Genomic DNA, 18,676 nt, shown 5'->3' on the forward strand with positions numbered 1-18,676 from the left:
CTCCAGTTTCATCCATCTCATTAGAACTGATTCAAATGTATTCTTTTTAATGGCTGAGTAATATTCCATTGTGTATATGTACCACAGCTTCCTTATCCATTCATCTGCTGATGGGCATCTAGGTTGCTTCCATGTCCTGGCTATTATAAACAGTGCTGCGATGAACATTGGGGTGCACGTGTCTCTTTCAGATCTGGTTTCCTCAGTGTGTATGCCCAGAAGTGGGATTGCTGGGTCATATGGCAGTTCTATTTCCAGTTTTTTAAGATTTCCAAGTCATGCCATAGAAATGATTGAGTCAGCAACCAATTGTATAACAGTTATTTCACTATAAAGGCTGTGTTAATCCCATAATCCCACACATAATCCTATATAAGGGCTCTATTAGGGGACACATCCCGTAGTGGAGGCGATACGAGTAAGACAGAGGCCCCACCTCCATTCATTCAATCGGCAGAAGTTTTTTGAGAAGCCAGGCACTGTCCTAAGTGCTGAAGATCCACCTACAGGTCAAGATAGAAGACAATACTCTGCACCGTGTAGAGGACACACTGATCAAGTATAGAAAATGCGCTACTCGGCTGTGACCCGTGCTCTGAAGGAAAAACAAGGGGAGCTGCTGTCTTAGATGTGGAGACACAGGAGCCCTGAGACTATCTGGAAAAACATCCTGGAAGAAGGCACAGCAGGTGCAGTGTTCCTGGGACAGAAGATGCTGGGCTGAGGCACCTTCATGCATTCATAGTTTAAGGGTGGCAGGGGGATTTATACATGGTCAAGTGCACCCACTGAGGGTTGTGGGGAGACAAAGGGCACAGCCGCCCCCTAGAGGAGCAGAAGGGAATGGCAGATTCCGTCTTCCACCTTCCTTCTGTGTCCTGGAGCACTGCTCCCTGTCTCTGGACAGAGGGACCAATGTGTACAGACAGACGAGGGTATGAAAGGATCCCCACAGAGCCAGCATAGCTGGATACTGAGTGGGTGTGGGGATGAGGAAAGGCTGGAAAGGCTGATGGGGGCAGATGGTAAAGAAACCTGTTTGTTTGAGGACCTGGAACTGCTTTCTGAATGTGGTGGTGTGGGTGTGGGGGCGGGGAGTTGGGGGACAGTGTCCCTGAAGGGCTGGAGCAGGTGGGTGAGCTGTGTAGACAGGCGGGTGAGCTGTGTAGGCAGCAGCGTGGGGAATCTGATCAGGACAGACCCCAAGACCTGATGACACAGGAGGCAGAGGTCTAGTGATGTGGGACTGAACCAGGATGGGATCCATGGCTGGACACAGGTGAGGCTGCATCAGTTCATGTAAGGCCCTCACCTTCTGTAGGTGATAGAATCCACTATGTTCACAGCATAAAGCTGCAAAAGTTATGAACCTCAGTGACCTTGGATATAAATTCATGACTTAAGGAAACTGTTAACAGCAAGTAGAAGTGTGAGTCATTCATTTGTAATACAAAACCCTCCCCATGACTAAGCTTCCACACGACCACCATATCTCACAGCATATTGTTCCATCCGATTCTCTTAATTTGAAAGCACTCTCCAATTGCCACTGAGTGGTTTCCTAAATTGCTTTCATACTCTCTGCTTTAAGTTTCCCTAGAGAATGTGGTTCTGATTATAAACATCAGTCTTAAGCTTGACTCTATCAAGTATATATCCAAAGTAGTATACTCAAAATACTTGAGAGGATTTTATAAATATCTCCAGTGTTTGAAAAAGAACTCAGGAGAACTTCTGAGATCAGCACACTGTACTTGGCACCAAAATGCCTTACTCTCCCTTCCTTGTGACATGGATGGAATGACCAGCAGAATCTGTTCCTGCCCTGATGGAGAACTTGTGCAGATGCACACAAGATGGGGTAACACACATTTGTGAGTTCAGGGTGGGGTGCTGGGAACAAGGAGGCTGACATACTCATGAAGCCAGGAGGGTGGGGTGGGGAATCCCTGTCACAGCACAAGCTCCTGTCACTGAACTCATGACAAGACACAGGCACTTCTCTAAGGGAAAATTCATCAAGCCATGAACAGGAGAGGCTGGGAAAGGGGGATCAGATGAGAGAGCTGGAGACCATGCCATATGTCATCTGCCCTGTTCTCTCATGTTCTCAAAGATTCAGTGCTACTATTCAGGTTTGTATGTGTGTTACAATATACCTAACATGAAATTTACCGTTTCTGCCATTTTAAGCATACAGTTCAGTGGCATTAAGTATATTCACATTGTTGTGCAACCATCACCACCATCCATCTCCACAACTGTTTCATCACCCCAACACTAAGCATGTTTTATATATGGGCAGATTCCACAGAAGTCTAACAACTCCAGCTTAGTGGACGTAGAATGCCAGCTTCTAGTGTCCAGAGCTCAGAGCTCCTCACAGGCCTTCCTCTCACATTTGCTAACTCTGCTAAAGTCTCTACTTTGCTATTTTGGACCTGCTGTAAATCAATCATGTCCTCTCAGATTCACATGTGGTCACTTCAGTCATCAGTACCTTAGAATTTGGTGTCATGGACTTTAAAGAGGTAATCATTACTCTTAATTATATTGGATCTGATCTAATCTGACTAACATGCTTAGATGAAGTGGAGACTAAGACACAAGGACAGAGACACAAGCATGTAAATCAATGAAATTAGAACACACCCCCTCACCATGCACAAAAATAAGCTCAAAATGGCTTCAACACTTAATCATAAGATGAGACAACATAAAACTCCCAGTAGAGATAATAGTTAAAACATTCTCTGACATAAATTATACCAATGTTTTCTTAGGTCAGTCTCCTAAGGCAATAGACATATAAGCAAAAATATACAAATGGGGGCTTTGCTGGTGGCTCCGTGGCAAAGAATCCACCTGCCGGTGCAGGAGACACAGAATCCCTCCCTGATCCAGGAAGAGCCCACAGCGCAAAGCACCTCAGCCCCTGTAGCACAACTACTGAGCCTGCCCTCTGGAGCCCAGGAACCACAGCTACTGAGCCCGCACGCCACAGAGCTGGGCTCTGCAACCAGAGGAGCCATCGCTGTGAGAAGTTCATGTGCCACAATAGAGAGCAGCCCCGGCTCGCTGCAACCAGAGAAAACCCTCAGAGCAACGAAAACCCAGCACAGACATAAGTAAATAATAATGTTAATTAAATAATTAAACAAACAGGGCCTAATCAAACTTATAAGCTTTTGCACAGCAAAGGAAACCATAAACACAATGAAGAGACAACCTACAGAATGGGAGAAAATATTTGCAAATGATGTGACCAACAAGGGCTTAATTTCCAAAATATACAAACAGCTCATACAACTCAACAAGAAAAATCTAATCAAAGAATGGCCAGGAGTACTAAATAGACATTTCTCCAAAGGACACATTATACACAGGAAAGAATCAGAGTTGTTCTACTTTAGTCATGGCCAAAAACCACATGAAGAGAAGTTCACCATTGTGAATTACTGCTGCTGCTGCTGCTGCTAAGTCACTTTAGTCGTGTCCGACTCTGTGCGACCCCACAGTCAGCAGCCCACCAGGATCCCCCGTCCTTGGGATTCTCCAGGCAAGAACACTGGAGTGGGTTGCCATTTCCTTCTCCAATGCATGAAAATGAAAAGTGATAGTGAAGTCGCTCAGTCCTGTCCGACTCTTAGCGATCCCATGGACCTCAGCCTACCAGGCTCCTCTGTCCATGGGATTTTCCAGGCAAGAGTACTGCAGTGGGGTGCCATTGCCTTCTCCGTGTGAATTACTAGAGAAATGCAGATGTAAAGTAAAATGAGCTATTATCTCATACCAGTCAGAATGGCCATTATTAAAATAACTATGGCTCAGAGGGTGCGTAGCAAAGGGAACCCTCCTACACTGCTGGTGGGAGTTTCAGTTGTCACAGGCACTATGGAAAACAGTATGGCGATTCCTCAAAAACTAAAAGTAGAATTACTTTGTAGTCCAGTTATCCCACTCCTGGGCATATATCTGGATGAAACTATAAATCAAAAAGACATGCACTCCTATGTTCATAGCAGCACCATTCACAATAGCCAAAACATGGAAGCAACTTAAATGTCCATCGACAAATGAGGGGATAAAGAAGATGTGGTACATATAGATAATGCAATACTACTCAGTCATAAAAAAAGAAAGAAAGAATGCCATTTTCAGAAACATGGATGGACCTGAAGTTTATCATAGTAAGTGAAGTAAGTCAGAAAAAGAAAGCAAAGTATCATATCACTTATATGTGGAATCTAAACTACAGCAAAAATGAACGTATTTACAAAACAGAAACAGACTCACAGATATAGTGAACAGACTTGTGGTTGCATGGATGGAAAGAGACGGTGGGGAGGGATGGGCTGGGAATTTAAGGCTAGCAGATGCAAACTATTATGTGTAGAATGGATAAACAACAAGGTCTTATGGTATAGCACAGGGAGCTATATTCAATTTTCTGAGATAAACCATTATGGAAAAGAATGCATATATATGTATAACTGAGTAACTGCTGTACAAAGAAATTAACACAATGTAGTAAATCAACTATATTTCAATAAAAACTTTCTTTTTTTTTTTTTTAAAAAAAGGACAGAGACACAGTTTGCATGTAAACAGAGTGAAGACCATGTGAGGACACATGGTAGATGTGGTCAGAAGCCAAGGAGAGAGGTCTCAGGAGAAACCAAACCAGCCACACCTTGAACCTGTAACCTTAAGAACTGTGAGAAAATTAATTTCTATTCTTTGAGCACCCCCATCTGTGACAACTTGCTGTAGACTGAATGTTTTACACCTAAAAAGTCACACATTGAGACCTAACCCCCACTGTGTTGGTATTAGGAGGTGGGGCCATCTGGAGGGACCAGATCATGAGGGTGGGGCCTACATGAAAGAGATTAGTGTCCTTATGGTTTCCTCACCTCTGCCACCACGTGAGGACACAGGAACCAGACCCTCACCAGACTGAATTTTTCAGCTCCATGATTAGGACTTTCCCACCCTCCAGAACCATGAGAGATACACTTCTGTTATTTCTAAGCCACCCAGCTCTGATTTCTGTGAGGGCAGCCTGGACAGACACAGTCCTGACAGCAAGAATTCCCAAACAACTTCTCTTTGCTGCACACCCCACCTCCTCCAGGCGAAGACGTGCCTGCTATTCTACTCAAAGCTTCCTCCTCCTTCCACACCTGTGCTTCTACTCTTGCTTCAGCAAAGGACTGGGTCCTCTTCTCAGCCTCCACACACCTGCACAGGTTTTAGGCCCTAAGGGTACTTCCTGCCCAGCCCCGGGCACAGGGAGTTCTCCAACTTCAGTGAAAGCCTCCAGCTGACACTTCCACTTTACATTTCACACTTACTATCCTGTATTGGTGGTGGTGGTGGTTTAGTTGCTAAGTCGTGTCCGACTCTTGCGATCCCATGGAGTATAGCCCGCCAGGCTCCTTTGTCCATGGGATTTTCCAGGCAAGAATACTGGAGTGGTTTGCCATTTCCTTCTCCAGTGGATCTTCCTGGTTGAACCCAGGTCTCCTGCACTGCAGGCAGATTCTTTACTGACTGAGCTACCAGGGAAGCCTGTGTTAAAACCCTCTAAACCCTGACTAGGCTGAGCTTTTCCCAGGCATCTGTTTTAACAAGCTCCACGTAGAGACAGATTCCTCAGAGGCAGGAATGAGAGCTGGGCACCCTGGTCTCCCTTGTTCTGCCCAGTGTGGTCCTTCCCCTCTCCTGTCTCACCATCCTCCTTCTAAACTAAGAGGTTTTGCACAGTAACATCTGTAAGGGCATTGATCTCAGTGCACACAGCAGGGTGTTTATGAGTGCAACTGTAAGGGTCCTTGGCTTTAACAAGGTGAACAATAGCAAGTGAACTGACCATGGTAGAGATGTGGAGGCTGTTTTAGGAAAAAAAACAAGTCTGCAAGGCTTTCAAAAAGGCCAGTCCAGACCCCATAAGAGGCCTCAGTCAGTGTGTGTTAGGACACATTATACACAGGAAAGAATCAGAGTTGTTCTACTTTAGTCATTGTGTAGCCAACCAGGAGCCACTGACAAGTTCTAAATTCCAGAAACAGAATGAGAGTCAAGACTTAAGCCAGATTATAGGTAGCCCTACATTGTAGGTCTAAGTATTAATTCTAGTAAGCATCCATGAAATAACATGAAATAATTGAAATCATACTCAGATGTGGAATAAATGATTCTCAAATTCTAGATTTTATTAAGTCTAGACTTAATAAAGACTTTATTTCCAAAGTGATGGAATAACAAGTATAAACCAACAGTGTCTCTCCATGGAAGGCCTATGTCAGTACTGAAAACTTTGCTTCTATTGTGCCTTAAGTAAATGATGAAGGGAAAAAACTGGCAGCCAAGTACCAGGTTATAAAGTCTCACTCTCTAATTTAAAAACCCTACCTCATCTTTCTTATTCCTGGGGTCTGGATCCACCCAGACTGTCTGGTTATCAACTGCAAGTAGCAGGAGGAAAACTGCCATCTGTCACTCCCTAAAGCATGGACCCCACTGGCCCCCACACACTGGAAGCACCTGCTATATTTTCCTGTCCTGATCTCATCATGATGCAAGATTTCTCTATGATGGATCCTCTGTGGATGGAAGGAAGGGGAGGGAGAGACACCAGAGCAGAGGGAGCTGAGTCTCCTGGAGCACAAAGACCTCCCTGAGCTCTCTTCCCTCATCTCTGCAGGGCTCTTGGAAAGAAGAAACTATAGAAAACAGGAGCAAACTCACTGTTCAAACAAGTGCCTGCTGACTCCTGCATCCACTGTGCTGAAAGGATCGTCCAGGAGGTAGATGTCTGCATCCTGATACACGGCTCTAGAAAATGTAGAGAGATGTCAGGAGAGGACACTACACACTCCCTGGGCCCCATCTCTGAATCATGATGGTGTCCAACAACTTCAAGTTCCTTCTACAAGCCCAGGGAAAGGACCAAGACCCTGTTTCACACAGGCCCACCTGGTGAGCGAGGTCTGTGTGCTCACATCCACTAGGAGCTGTAGAGGAGGAGGGGCAGGATGGCAACTGAAACCCCATTTACCTGGCGAGGCTGACCCGGGCTTTCTGTCCTTCACTCAGCGGGGTTCCTCTTTCTCCTATCTCAGTTAGATCTCTTTCCTTCAAAAGCTGTAAATCCTATACAGATAGAAGGGGGGGGGGAGAAAAAGATATAAAACGTGTTCTACTACCATCTTACACTTTTATCATTAGTTCCTCATACAAGTATTTGATCAACGTGCATACATGCTCAGCTGCTAAGTCGTATTCAACTCTTTGTAACCCCATGGACTAAGGCTTGTCAGGCTCCTCTGTCCATGGGATTCCCAGGCAACACTGGAGTGGTTTGCTATTTCCTTCTCCAGGAGATCTTCCTGACCCAGGGATGGAATCTGTGTCTCCTGCGTCTCCTGCACTGGCAGTTGGATTCTTTACCACCAAGCCACCTGGGAAGCTAGAGCAGTGGGTAGAAGTCAGAGGAACTAAACTGTGATCTTGAACATTAAAAAAAAAAAAAAACTCTCAGTGTTTTTTATTTGTTTTCATTCTGTAGTTTTGTACGGCATCTACGGATTTAACTATTTTAACATATTTACTGAGGACCTACTGTATGACAGGCATTGCTTTGGGCACAATGAACTCAGTTGTGAAGAAACAAAGCTCCTAGAGTTTCTTTCCATGATGGAAGATGGATAATATGGAAAATAACCTGAGCACAAGGACTGAGGACAAGAAAGAGAAGGAAGTTGGCTCAGGGGGATGGAGAGTGAAGGAGGGAAGTGAGTCCATACTGGGGTGGGAGGGCTCTGCTCAGAGGGGGTGTGAGCAGATCTGGGGCGGAGAGGGGCTCAGGCAGACCTGGAGAAGCTGCTCCTCACAGAGGGAGGGGTGGGTGCAGGGGCCATGAGGAGATGCCCAAGGGGGTCAGGACAAGGAGGCAAGAGAGCAGAGCTGAGTAAGAATGAGGGGAGTGAGGGTGGAGACAGAGCAGGAGGAGCCTGGGGTCACTCCAGTAACAGGAGGAGGAGGAGGACGGACCTGTTTGAGGCTTTAAGGAATCACTCCTGTGCTTTCCAGAAAAAAAAACAAAACAAAACAAAACAAAAAACAGTAAGTGGAGAAGGGTGAGGGTGAAAAAAAGTGAGAACATTACTGGAATAATCTAGGTAAGAGATGACAGTGGTCAGGACCAGAGTGAGAGCAGAGGGAATGGAAAGAGGGGGTCATACTCCAGACACATATTGAAGATAGAGTCTAGGAGTCTATAACAGCTGCTGACAGAATGGGTGTGCCTGTAAGAGAAGAGTAGACTGTGGTGTTTGGGGCATGAGGAAGGGGAAGGACAGGGTCTCCATTTACTGAGTTGGGGAAGATGGTAGATGCAGGTTTAGGAGACTTTGCATGTGGACAAGCTGAGATGACCTCTCGGTAATGTCATGGTGCAGCTGGACATGCAGGTGTAAAGGTCTGTGCTAGAGACACAGGTGTGGGAACTTGTGGCCCAGGAGATGAAGACACAGGACTTACTTTATCAAGGAATGAATGTCTCTTCAAAAGACATTTTGCTGATCTTGGGCTCAGTGTCCCACTTTGAGGACACTTGACCCAAGTCCTCACAGTGACACGTAAGGTGAGTGGCAGACAAATTCTGTACAACAAATGTACAAGGTCTGTACAAGAAAGAGCAAGCTGGGCATAAAAACCAAAAGGAAAGAAACAGCGTGCTCAAAGACACCAGCAGATCAGTTGGACTAAGTAGATGCATGTCTGTGAAAGCAGGAAAAACTCAAAGCTAAGAAGGAAATGAAGTTGTAATTTGATATAAATTACAATATAAAAAACAATATAAAATAAAAAAACAATATAAAAGTTATATTTGAATATTATTTAAAAAGTAAATAGACAAATCAGCCTATTTTCCCCAGAATACCATGGGGAATAAAAAAGAATAGATGACAAGAACATTCCCAAAATGACAAGATAGAGAAAAGGCTTAAGTAGTCATTCAGTCACTCAGTTGTGTCTGACTCTTTGTGACCCCATGGACTGCAGCGTGTTATGCTTCCTTGTCCTTCACCATCTCCTGGAGATTGCTCAAACTCATGGCCATTGAGCTGGTGATGCCATCCAATGATCATATCTTCTGTTGTCCCCTTCTCCTCCTGCCTTCAATCTTTCCCAGCATCAGGGTCTTTTCTATTGAGTCAACTCTTCCAATCAGGTGGTCAAAGTGTTGGAGCTTCAGCATCAACCCTTCCAATAAATATTCAGGGTTGATTTCCTTTAGGATTGACTGGTCTGATCTCCTAGCAGTTCAAGGGACTCTCAAGAGTCTTCTCTAACACCACAGTTCAAAAGAATCAATTCTTCCATGTTCAGACTTCTTTATGGTCCAACTCTCATATCCCTACACAACTACTGGAAAAACTGTAGTTTTGACTATATGGAAATTTGTTGGCAAAGTAATGTCTCTGCTTTTTAATATGCTATCTGGGTTAGTCATAGCTTTTCTTCCAAGGAACAAGCATTTTTAATTTCATGGCTGCAGTCACCATCTGCAGTGATTCTGGAGCCCAAGAAAATAAAATCTGTGTCTATTTCCATTGTTTCCCCATCTACCTGCCATGAAGTGAGGGGACCAGATGCCATGATCTTAGTTTTCTGAATGTTGAGTTTTAAGCCAACTTTTTTACTCTCCTCTTTCACTTTCATCAAGAGGCTTTTTAGTTCCCCTTCACTTTCTGCCATAAGGGTGGTGTCATCTGTATATCTGGGGTGATTGACATTTCTCCTGGCAATCTTGATTCCAACTTGTGCTTCTTCCAGCCCAGCACTTCTCATGATGTACTCTGCATATAAGTTAAATAAGCAGGATGACAATATACGGCCTTGACGTACTGCTTTTCCTATTTGGAACCAGTCTGTTGTTCCGTGTCCAGTTCTAACTGTTGCTTCCTCACCTGCATACAGGTTTTTCAAGATGTAGGTCAGGTGGTCTGGTATTCCCATCTCTTTCAGAATTTTCCACAGTTTATTGTGATCCACACAGTCAAAGGCTTTGGCATAGTCAATAAGAAATAATTTATTTTCAAAATCATTCTAATACTTACAGACTGCCTGTTATGTCCCTAGCAATCAGGTGCTTTGAAATCACCCACATTTCATCCTCAAAATAAGCTCATGAGGTTGATAATATTATTATCTCCATTTTACAGATGAAGAAACAGGCTTGTAAGGATCAACCAGCCAAAACAACACACCTGGTCAATAGAGCGACTGGGACTCAATTCCTGAAACTTCTGACTCCTAGACCTTGTAGTTGATGTCATCAGCCTGAATCAACCTTGCCATTGTGATTACTTCATGTCTCCCTATTTTGTTACAGAAAAGTTTTCAGCTCAATGAACTTAAATGATTACTTCAATTAGATCTAGTATAATACACCTAGTTTTTATTAACACATGCTATATTAAAAAATGTTGCTTTTAGAAAGACCAATGATACTACATGCAGGGCAGCAAAGGAGACAGAGATGTAAATAACAGACTTTTGGACTCAGTAGAAGAAGGCGAAGGTGGGATGATTTGAGAGAACAGCATTGAAACAGGTACATTACCACATGTAAAAGAGATGAGTAGTGCAAGTTAAGCCAGTACTCTAGGACAGCCCAGAGAGATAGGGTAGGATGGGAGTAGGGTTCAGGATGGCGGGACACATGTATACCAATGGCTGATTCATGTTGATGTATGGCAAAAATCATCACAATATTGTAATTATCCTCCAATTAAAATATTAAAAAAATAAATACATAAAAAGTGTTGCTTTCTTATGGTTTTTCCTCCAGGATTTAGGGGAGGTGGGAGTAGGGAGAACAGTAAGGAGGAATCTTTATTATATTTATACGGATGGATGGATGGAGAGAAAAAGGTTAGAACAGTAACAATAGCGACCATTTACTGAAACCTGGCTTGTTTCCATTTCACAGGCATTGTCTGTAGCCTTTACAGTAATCCCACCCCTCCCCCATTTAATACGAAAGTAAATAGACAAACACCTGGAGTTACTAGCCAGGACTGTTCTCTCCAAAGGCCAAGCCTTTTCTAATGCACATGCCGTCACTGTATCTATGGCCAAACTAACTCCAGGATGCCACTATTTCCTGTGATTGCCTTATGCCCATCCACTGATACCTGGAATCCAAAAGGAGAAAAGGAGACCTTCTCTTAACTTACTAAGTGGTTCCCAGATGTTGTAAAGACCTTGATGATCTGTTACTAATCTGAATCATAGATGACATTTCAGAGCAGCAACAAAACCTCCTGGAAACCCTCTGATCTAATGTCCTTGCTTTGCTGCAGAAACTTCAGAGGTACAGGCAGGTAACAAGACGTGTCCAGAGAAACAGCAGGCAAGTAATGAAGCTGGAGCCAGCACTCTCCTCTCCACTACTTCTCCATGCTGGGCTTCCCTTCCTACCAAGGAGGTGATGAGCATGAGGGGCCCCAACTCCATGTCCCAACTGCACAGCAGAACAGGAGAGCAGTCCTTGTTTATAAACGTCACATCATGTACTGAAGAATTGTTGTGCATCCCAGTCCTGCACACCAAAGTCTGTGTTGCACACATGCTGCAGGGTGGGTAAAGCCCCAGAACACTGCCGACATTACTGGTCCAGTCACTTCACAAGGCTGTGGCAAAGCACTGGCCCCCTGGGAGCTGAACTTGAGCTACAAATGTAGATATGAGGTGTCTGATCTCTCCAGGCCTCAGTTTTACTAACTATAAAATGAGGATGGGAACATTGAAGACACTCGTAAAGAATGAATGACTCAAACCTTTTCATGTGTGTGCATTCACACGTGTGAAAGACAGAAAAATGACTTGCACATGGACTCTGAATTAATGGGAGCTACTGTTCTCACTGTTCTGCATTTGCTTTCCCTTCTTATGTGGTATCTACACCATCTAATAAAAATCTAGCTCATTCCTCTTAACTTGACATCATTCCTGCAAATGCACAATCACCTTTGAACAAGAACCCAGAAGAAAGAAAGGAGCCCATTAAACAAGCAACTCTGTTTGTCCGCATCATTGTAAAATGCTACTCACCTGATACAGGGCTTCCCGGGTGGCGCTAGTGGTAAAGTACCCACCTGCCAATGCAGGAGACATAAGAGACGTGGGTTCAATTCCTGGGCTGGGAAGATCCCCTGGAGAAGGGTAGGGCAACCCACTCCAGTATTCTTGCCTGGAGAATCCCATGGACATTGGAACCTGGCCAGTTACAGTCCATAGGGCCACAGAGTCAGACACAATTGAAGAGACTTAGCACGCACACACTCACCTGATACAACCTATGATGTTCAAGCCACTGTTCAAGGAAAATTACTATTTCCTCAGAAAGCAGGTTTGGAGCCTTCAACACCACATCTTTGAAAAATCTGTCCGTCTTTTCCTCACAGTACATAAGAACAGTCAGAAGTCCAGACTGCACTGAACAGACCGCAGGGGGAGACCTTCACTAATTTTTATAATTCAAGAGAGTAGCATAGTATTTAACATTATTTACACCTTTCCTTTCTTTTTGCCAAATTTATTCTCCTATCAGTTAACTTTCAGTTCAGTTCAGTTGCTCAGTAGTATCGGACTCTTTGCGACCCCATGGATTGCAGCATGTTAGGCTTCCCTGTCCATCACCAATTCAAAGAGCTTACTCAAACTCAGTTCCATTGAGTCAGTGATGCCATCCAACCATCTTATCCTCTGTTGTCCCCTTCTCCTCCTGCCTTCAATCTTTCCCAGCATCAGGGTCTTTTCAAATGAGTCAGTTCTTCACATCAGGTGGCCAAAGTATTGGAGTTTTTTAGCTTCAGCATCAGTCCTTCCAATGAATATTCAGGACTGATTTCCTTTAGAATGGACAGGTTAGATCTCCTTGCTATTCAAGGGACTCTCAAGAGTCTTCTCCAACACCACAGTTCAAAAGCATCAATTCTTCGGGGTTCAGCATTTTTATAGTTCAACTCTCACATCCATACATGACCACTGGAAAAACCAAAGGTTTGACTAGATAGACCTTTGCTGGCAAAGTAATGTCTCTGCTTTTTAATATGCTGTCTAGGTTGGTCATAACTTTTCTTCCAAGGAGTAACCGTCTTTTAATTTCATGGCTGCAGTCACTATCTGCAGTGATTTTGGAGTCCAAAAAAATAAAGTTTGTCACTGTTTCCATTGTTACCTCATCTATTTGTCATGAAGGGATGGGTCCAGATGCCATGATCTTAGTTTCCTGAATGTTGAGTTTTAATCCAACTTTTTCACTCTCCCCTTTCACTTTCATCAAGAGGCTCTTTAGTTCTTCTTCACTTTCCTCCATAAGGGCTGTGTCATCTGTATGTCTGAAGTTATTGTTATTTCTGCCAGCAATATTGATTCCAGCTTGTGCTTCATCCAGTCCAGCATTTTTCATGATATACTCTGCATGTAAGTTAAATAAGCAAGGTGACAATATACAGCCTTGACGTAGTCCTTTCACTATGTGGAACCAGTCTGTCGTTCCATGTTCAGTTCAGAAGCAACTGTTGCGTCTTGACCTGCATACAGACTTTTTAAGAGGCAAGTCAGTTGGTCTGGTATTCCCATCTCTTGAAGAATTTTCCACAGTTTGTTGTGGTCCACACAGTCGAAGCTTTTGGCATGGTCAATAAAGCAGAAGTAGATGTTTTTCTGGAACTCTCTTGCTTTTTCGATGATCCAGTGGATGTTGGCAATTTGATCTCTGGTTCCTCTGCCTTTTTTAAAACCAGCTTAAACATCTGGAAGCTCACGGCGGTTCACGTACTGTTGAAGTATAGCTTGGAGAACTTTGAGCATTACTTTACTAACGTGTGAGATGAGTGCAATTGTGCAGTACTTTGAACATTCTTTGGGATTGCCTTTCTTTGGGATTGGAATGAAAACTGACCTTTTCCAGTCCTATGGCCTCTGTTGAGTTTTCCAAATTTGCTGGCATATTGAGTGCAGCACTTTCACAGCAGCATCTTTAAAGATTTCAAATAGCTCAACTGGAATTCCATCACCTCCACTAGCTTTATTCATAGTGATGTTTCCTAAGGCCCACTTGACTTCACATTCCAGGATGTCTGGCTGTAGGTGAGTGATCAGACCATCGTGATTATCTGGGTCATGAAGATCTTTTTTGAGTAGTTCTTCTGTGTATTCTTGCCACCTCTTCTTAATATCTCCTGCTTCTGTTAGGTTCATACAATTTTTGTCCTTTATTGAGCTCATCTTTGCATGAAATGATACCTTGGTATCTCTAATTTTCTTGAAGAGATCTATAGTCTTTCCCAGTCTTCTGTTTTCCTCTAATTCTTTGCATTGATCACTGAGCAATCTTTCTTATCTCTCCTTGCTATTCTTTGGAACTCTGAATTCAAATGGGTATATCTTTCCTTTTCTCCATTGCCCTTTGTGACGCTTTCTTTTCACAGCTATTTGTAAGGCCTCCTCAGACAACCATTTTGCCTTTTTGCATTTCTTTTCCATGGGGATGGTCTTGATCCCTGCCTCCTGTAAAATGTCATGAACCTCCATCCATAGTTCATCAGGCACTCTGTCTATCAGATCTAATCCCTTGAACCTATTTCCCACTTCCACTGTATAATCATAAGGGATTTGATTTAAGTCATACATGAATGGTTTAGTGGTTTTCCCCACTTTCTTCACTTTAAGTCTGAATTTGGCAATAAGGAGTTCATGATCTGAGCCATAGTCGGCTCCTGGACTTGTTTTTGCTGATGGTTTAGAGCTTCTCCATCTTTAGCTGCAAAGAATATAATCAATCTGATTTCAGTGTTGACCATCTGGTGATGTCCATGTGTAGAGTCTTCTCTTGTGTTGTTGTAACAGAGTGTTTGTTATGACCTGTGCATTCTCTTGGCAAAACTATTCTTCCTTGCCCTGCTTCATTCTGTACTCCAAGGCCAAATTTGCCTGTTACTCCAGGTATTTCTTGAATTACTACTTTTGTATTCCAGTTCACTATAATGAAAATGACATTTTTTTTTTTTTTTTTATGTGTTAGTTCTAGAAGGTCCTGTAGGTCTTCATAGAACCATTGTGCTTCTTCAGCATTACTGGTTGGGGCATAGACTTGGATTACCGTGATATTGAATGGTTTGCCTTGGAAAGGAACAGAGATCATTCTGTCGTTTTTGAGATTGCATCCAAGTACTGCATTTCAGACTCTTGTTGACTATCATGGCTATTCCATTTCTTCTAAGGGATTCCTGCCCACAGTAGTAGATATTATGGTCATCTGAGTTAAATTTACCCATTCCTGTTCATCTTAGTTCGCTGATTCCTAGAATTCAATGTTCACTCTTGCCATCTCCTGTTTGACCATTTCCAATTCGCCTTGATTCATGGACCTAACATTCCAGGTTCCTATGCAATATTGCTTTTATAACATCGGGCTTTATTTCCATCACCAGTCACATTCACAACTGGGTGTTGTTTTTGCTTTGGCTCCATCTCCTCATTCTTTCTGGAATTATTTCTCCACTGATCTCCAGTAGCATTAATTTTCATCGTTTATTCATTAATCTTATTTAAATCCCAATGTACAGTTAAACCTTTCATCTCACCATTGTCTGTGAAACTCAATGCTGTTTCTAAAAATAATCACTCCCTCATTGAAATGACGCAGTATTAAAAAATTTTAAACCATCCTGCTTTTCTTAAATAATAAATTACAAGTTAAAAATGAAATGGAGAGAGAACCTAACAGACTGAAAGGGACTGAGAGGGCAGCCAATTGCAAAAGGCAGACCTTATGAGAATTCCAACAATGGTAATGGAGATTCCTCAGTGAGATGATTAACAACATATAAACACAGACTAGCAGGTAGATGATATTCAGGAATTTGAAGTATTTTTCAGATAAAATAAAGTAGTGATATTTTTCCCCCCAAGGCTTTCCTATCTATTAGAGAAAAATAATGAAATGTTTACAGATGAACTAATTTGAGGTCCAGGATCTGTCCACAGTACTCTGGGATGGGTGTGGGGCTGGCAGAGGGCAGGGATAAAGATGCAGCAAGACTTAACACAGACTTAAGACTGCTCCTGTCTGAAGTAGAGGTGGGTACATGAGGGTTTGTTATATCATGCTATTTTTGTAAATTCTTGTAACTTTCCATTAAAAAAAGTTAAAAGTGAATGAAGCTTCACAAAATGAAACAACCCTGACTCCAGATAAGGTATTCTGTGAGTGTCATTATCCCATAAGGATTAAACGTCAGCATATGTGAATATACCTGCATATTTACTGAGAAGACCAACTTAAACATTAAGTAACATTCAAAAATCTTTCCATTTTTTAAAAAGATCTTTTAACAAGCCTTGTAGTTTAAACCACTATCATCATTTGAAATTCAAGTGTATGTAACTCAGAAGTCATTACTCACCTCTTCCAAAGCACAAGCCTTTATTACTTCTTCATATCGTTCTTCGTCATATTTCTTCCCAAATAAAATGTTACTTCTCACAGTTCCTGGAAGTACCCAGGGCTGCTGAGAAACATATGCAATACTCCCATGCACTCTGACCTTCCCCTGGCTCAGGGACAGCTCCCCCAGCAGAGCGCTTAACAGTGACGACTGCAACAGACAGCAACACACACACACACGTGAACAGGGTGCACTCAGGAAGGAACATGCCCCACAGTACAGCCAACCCCACCCTTGTGCTTGATACAGAATAGAACTTTTTCCTTCAGAACAGGATAAAGGACAGCACTGACAGTTGAGACAAAAAAAAAAAAAAGTTGAAAATAACACTAATAGTCAATTAAAACAATGGCTGATCAGGAATATATTAATAGCATAAACAATCTACTCTGCCCATGTATCCCCCAAATGAACTTCTACCCAGCAAAGACTAATTAAGAATGTTAACATCCTTCTCTAGCAGAGCAGCCCAGCAGGATGTGTATTTCTTGCATCTGATGTTTAATGCAGTTGCTCCTGCATCTGAGTATCCTTTACTTGACAAACACTTGTTGTTAAAAAACTATGTGTGAAGAATATATCTAAAGATGATTAATTGAAAGAACTCTGAAGTGAGTTGTGTCTGGAGAGCAAAAGTTCATCATAGAGGAAATCAGCACCCTTTCATGTACACATCCCACATTTTAAAAAATAATTTTATTTATTTTTAGCTCTTTTATTTTTTTCATTTATTTTTACAATGCTGAATTTGTTTTTGCCATATCACAATTCTAATTTTATTCATTTTGCTTGTGCTGGGTCTTCATTGCCATGCATGGGTTTTCTTGTTGAGGAGCACAGGCTCTAATGGGTAGGCTTCAGCAGTTGTAGCCTGTAGGCTCAGTAGGTGCTGCTCCCACCCTTTAGAGCACAGGCCCAACAGTTATGGTGCACGGGCTTAGTTGCTCCACAGCATATGGGATCTTCCCAGACCAGGGATTGAACCTGTGTCTCCTGCATTGGCAGGTGGATTCTTTTACCACTGAACTACCAGGGAAGCCCACATCCCACATTTAGATTTCTGCATTTTGTTGTTTCAGACCAAGTGTGTGTGCACATTTCCTTCAAATCTTCAACATCACACAGATGTGGTGTGTATGTATCCATACCATCACAGTCCTCATGACACTGGGCTAAAATAACCTGCCTGCATATCTGTCTTGCCCCAAAACCTGGTGGCATCCAAAAGGCAGAGAGTTGGGGTCTTGCTCACAACTGTACCTTTATCTCCAGCACGTGGCTGCACATTCACTACAAGTACAGAGAGGATCACATCAAGTCATAGGGGGAAATGCTCAAAGTTTCCAGGAAGTGCCTTTATGACCTCCAGACTTCCTGGAGGGGCCACAAGATGAAAGGAAGTCCCAATGTCTCTGTCCTTCCTGAACAGCTGTTACATAAATAATCTCCTTCACTGAGACGTCCAAATTTCCCACAAGCAGTCCCCAACTGTGCCATGTGAAGCACCAAGAAAGAAAACACAGTGCTCATTTATCCTGATTTTATTTGGCCACAAAACCTTCTTGTAAAATGAATATCCCATGGAACACAGCTAGAGAAACACCATTCTAGACACAGCCAATTTAAACTGAGTCACACTCAGCTCTGGGCTCCACTCTGAGGATTGAACAGGGGCTGCAGTGTTGCATCAAGCTGACAAAAGACATCACAACTTACCTTTCCTGCTCCCACAGGTCCGACCACAGCTAACAGTTCACCAGGCCTGACAGTAAAGGAAAGGCCTTGTAGGGTTGGGATCTCTGAGGCCTACAAATTAAAGTTTATAAAAATGTACCCGTTTCAATAAAGTAACACAAATTGTTTTAGAAGGTGGAAAAGATAACAATAGTCAACCTAATGGATATGTAAAATATAACCCACATTTTTTTCTTTCCTATTTTAAGATACTGTGTCGTGGAGGCCTCTGATCAAACCTTATCTCTTTAGGGGTTTGAGGCAGCTTTAGTGGACTTTAGAAAGGTTCCTTCTTTTACTAGATTCCCATATGGACAGAAGAACATTCCAAATATCATGCCATTGTGCTCATTTCACACACTAGCAAAGTAATGCTCAAAGTCCTTCAAGCTAGGCTTCAGCAGTATACA

The 18,676-nt window shown here is 42.8% G+C and overlaps 1 protein-coding gene across 1 annotated transcript in view; it reads right to left on the reverse strand.

The window, feature by feature from the left end:
• The window catches only part of LOC122447238 (ATP-binding cassette sub-family C member 4-like), a 146,828-nt gene that overhangs the window by 83,152 nt on the left and 45,000 nt on the right, over nucleotides 1-18,676 (reverse strand). The window contains exons 10-14 of the mRNA XM_043477774.1: nucleotides 18,249-18,338; nucleotides 16,491-16,682; nucleotides 7,064-7,158; nucleotides 6,754-6,840; nucleotides 5,187-5,244 (exon numbers count right to left, since the gene is read on the reverse strand). Of these exons, the coding sequence (XP_043333709.1) occupies nucleotides 5,187-5,244; nucleotides 6,754-6,840; nucleotides 7,064-7,158; nucleotides 16,491-16,682; nucleotides 18,249-18,338 (522 nt within the window). The remainder of the gene's footprint in view (nucleotides 1-5,186; nucleotides 5,245-6,753; nucleotides 6,841-7,063; nucleotides 7,159-16,490; nucleotides 16,683-18,248; nucleotides 18,339-18,676) is intronic.

The sequence above is a fragment of the Cervus canadensis genome, chromosome 9 (assembly GCF_019320065.1).
Source record: "Cervus canadensis isolate Bull #8, Minnesota chromosome 9, ASM1932006v1, whole genome shotgun sequence".
Lineage (NCBI taxonomy): Eukaryota > Metazoa > Chordata > Mammalia > Artiodactyla > Cervidae > Cervus > Cervus canadensis.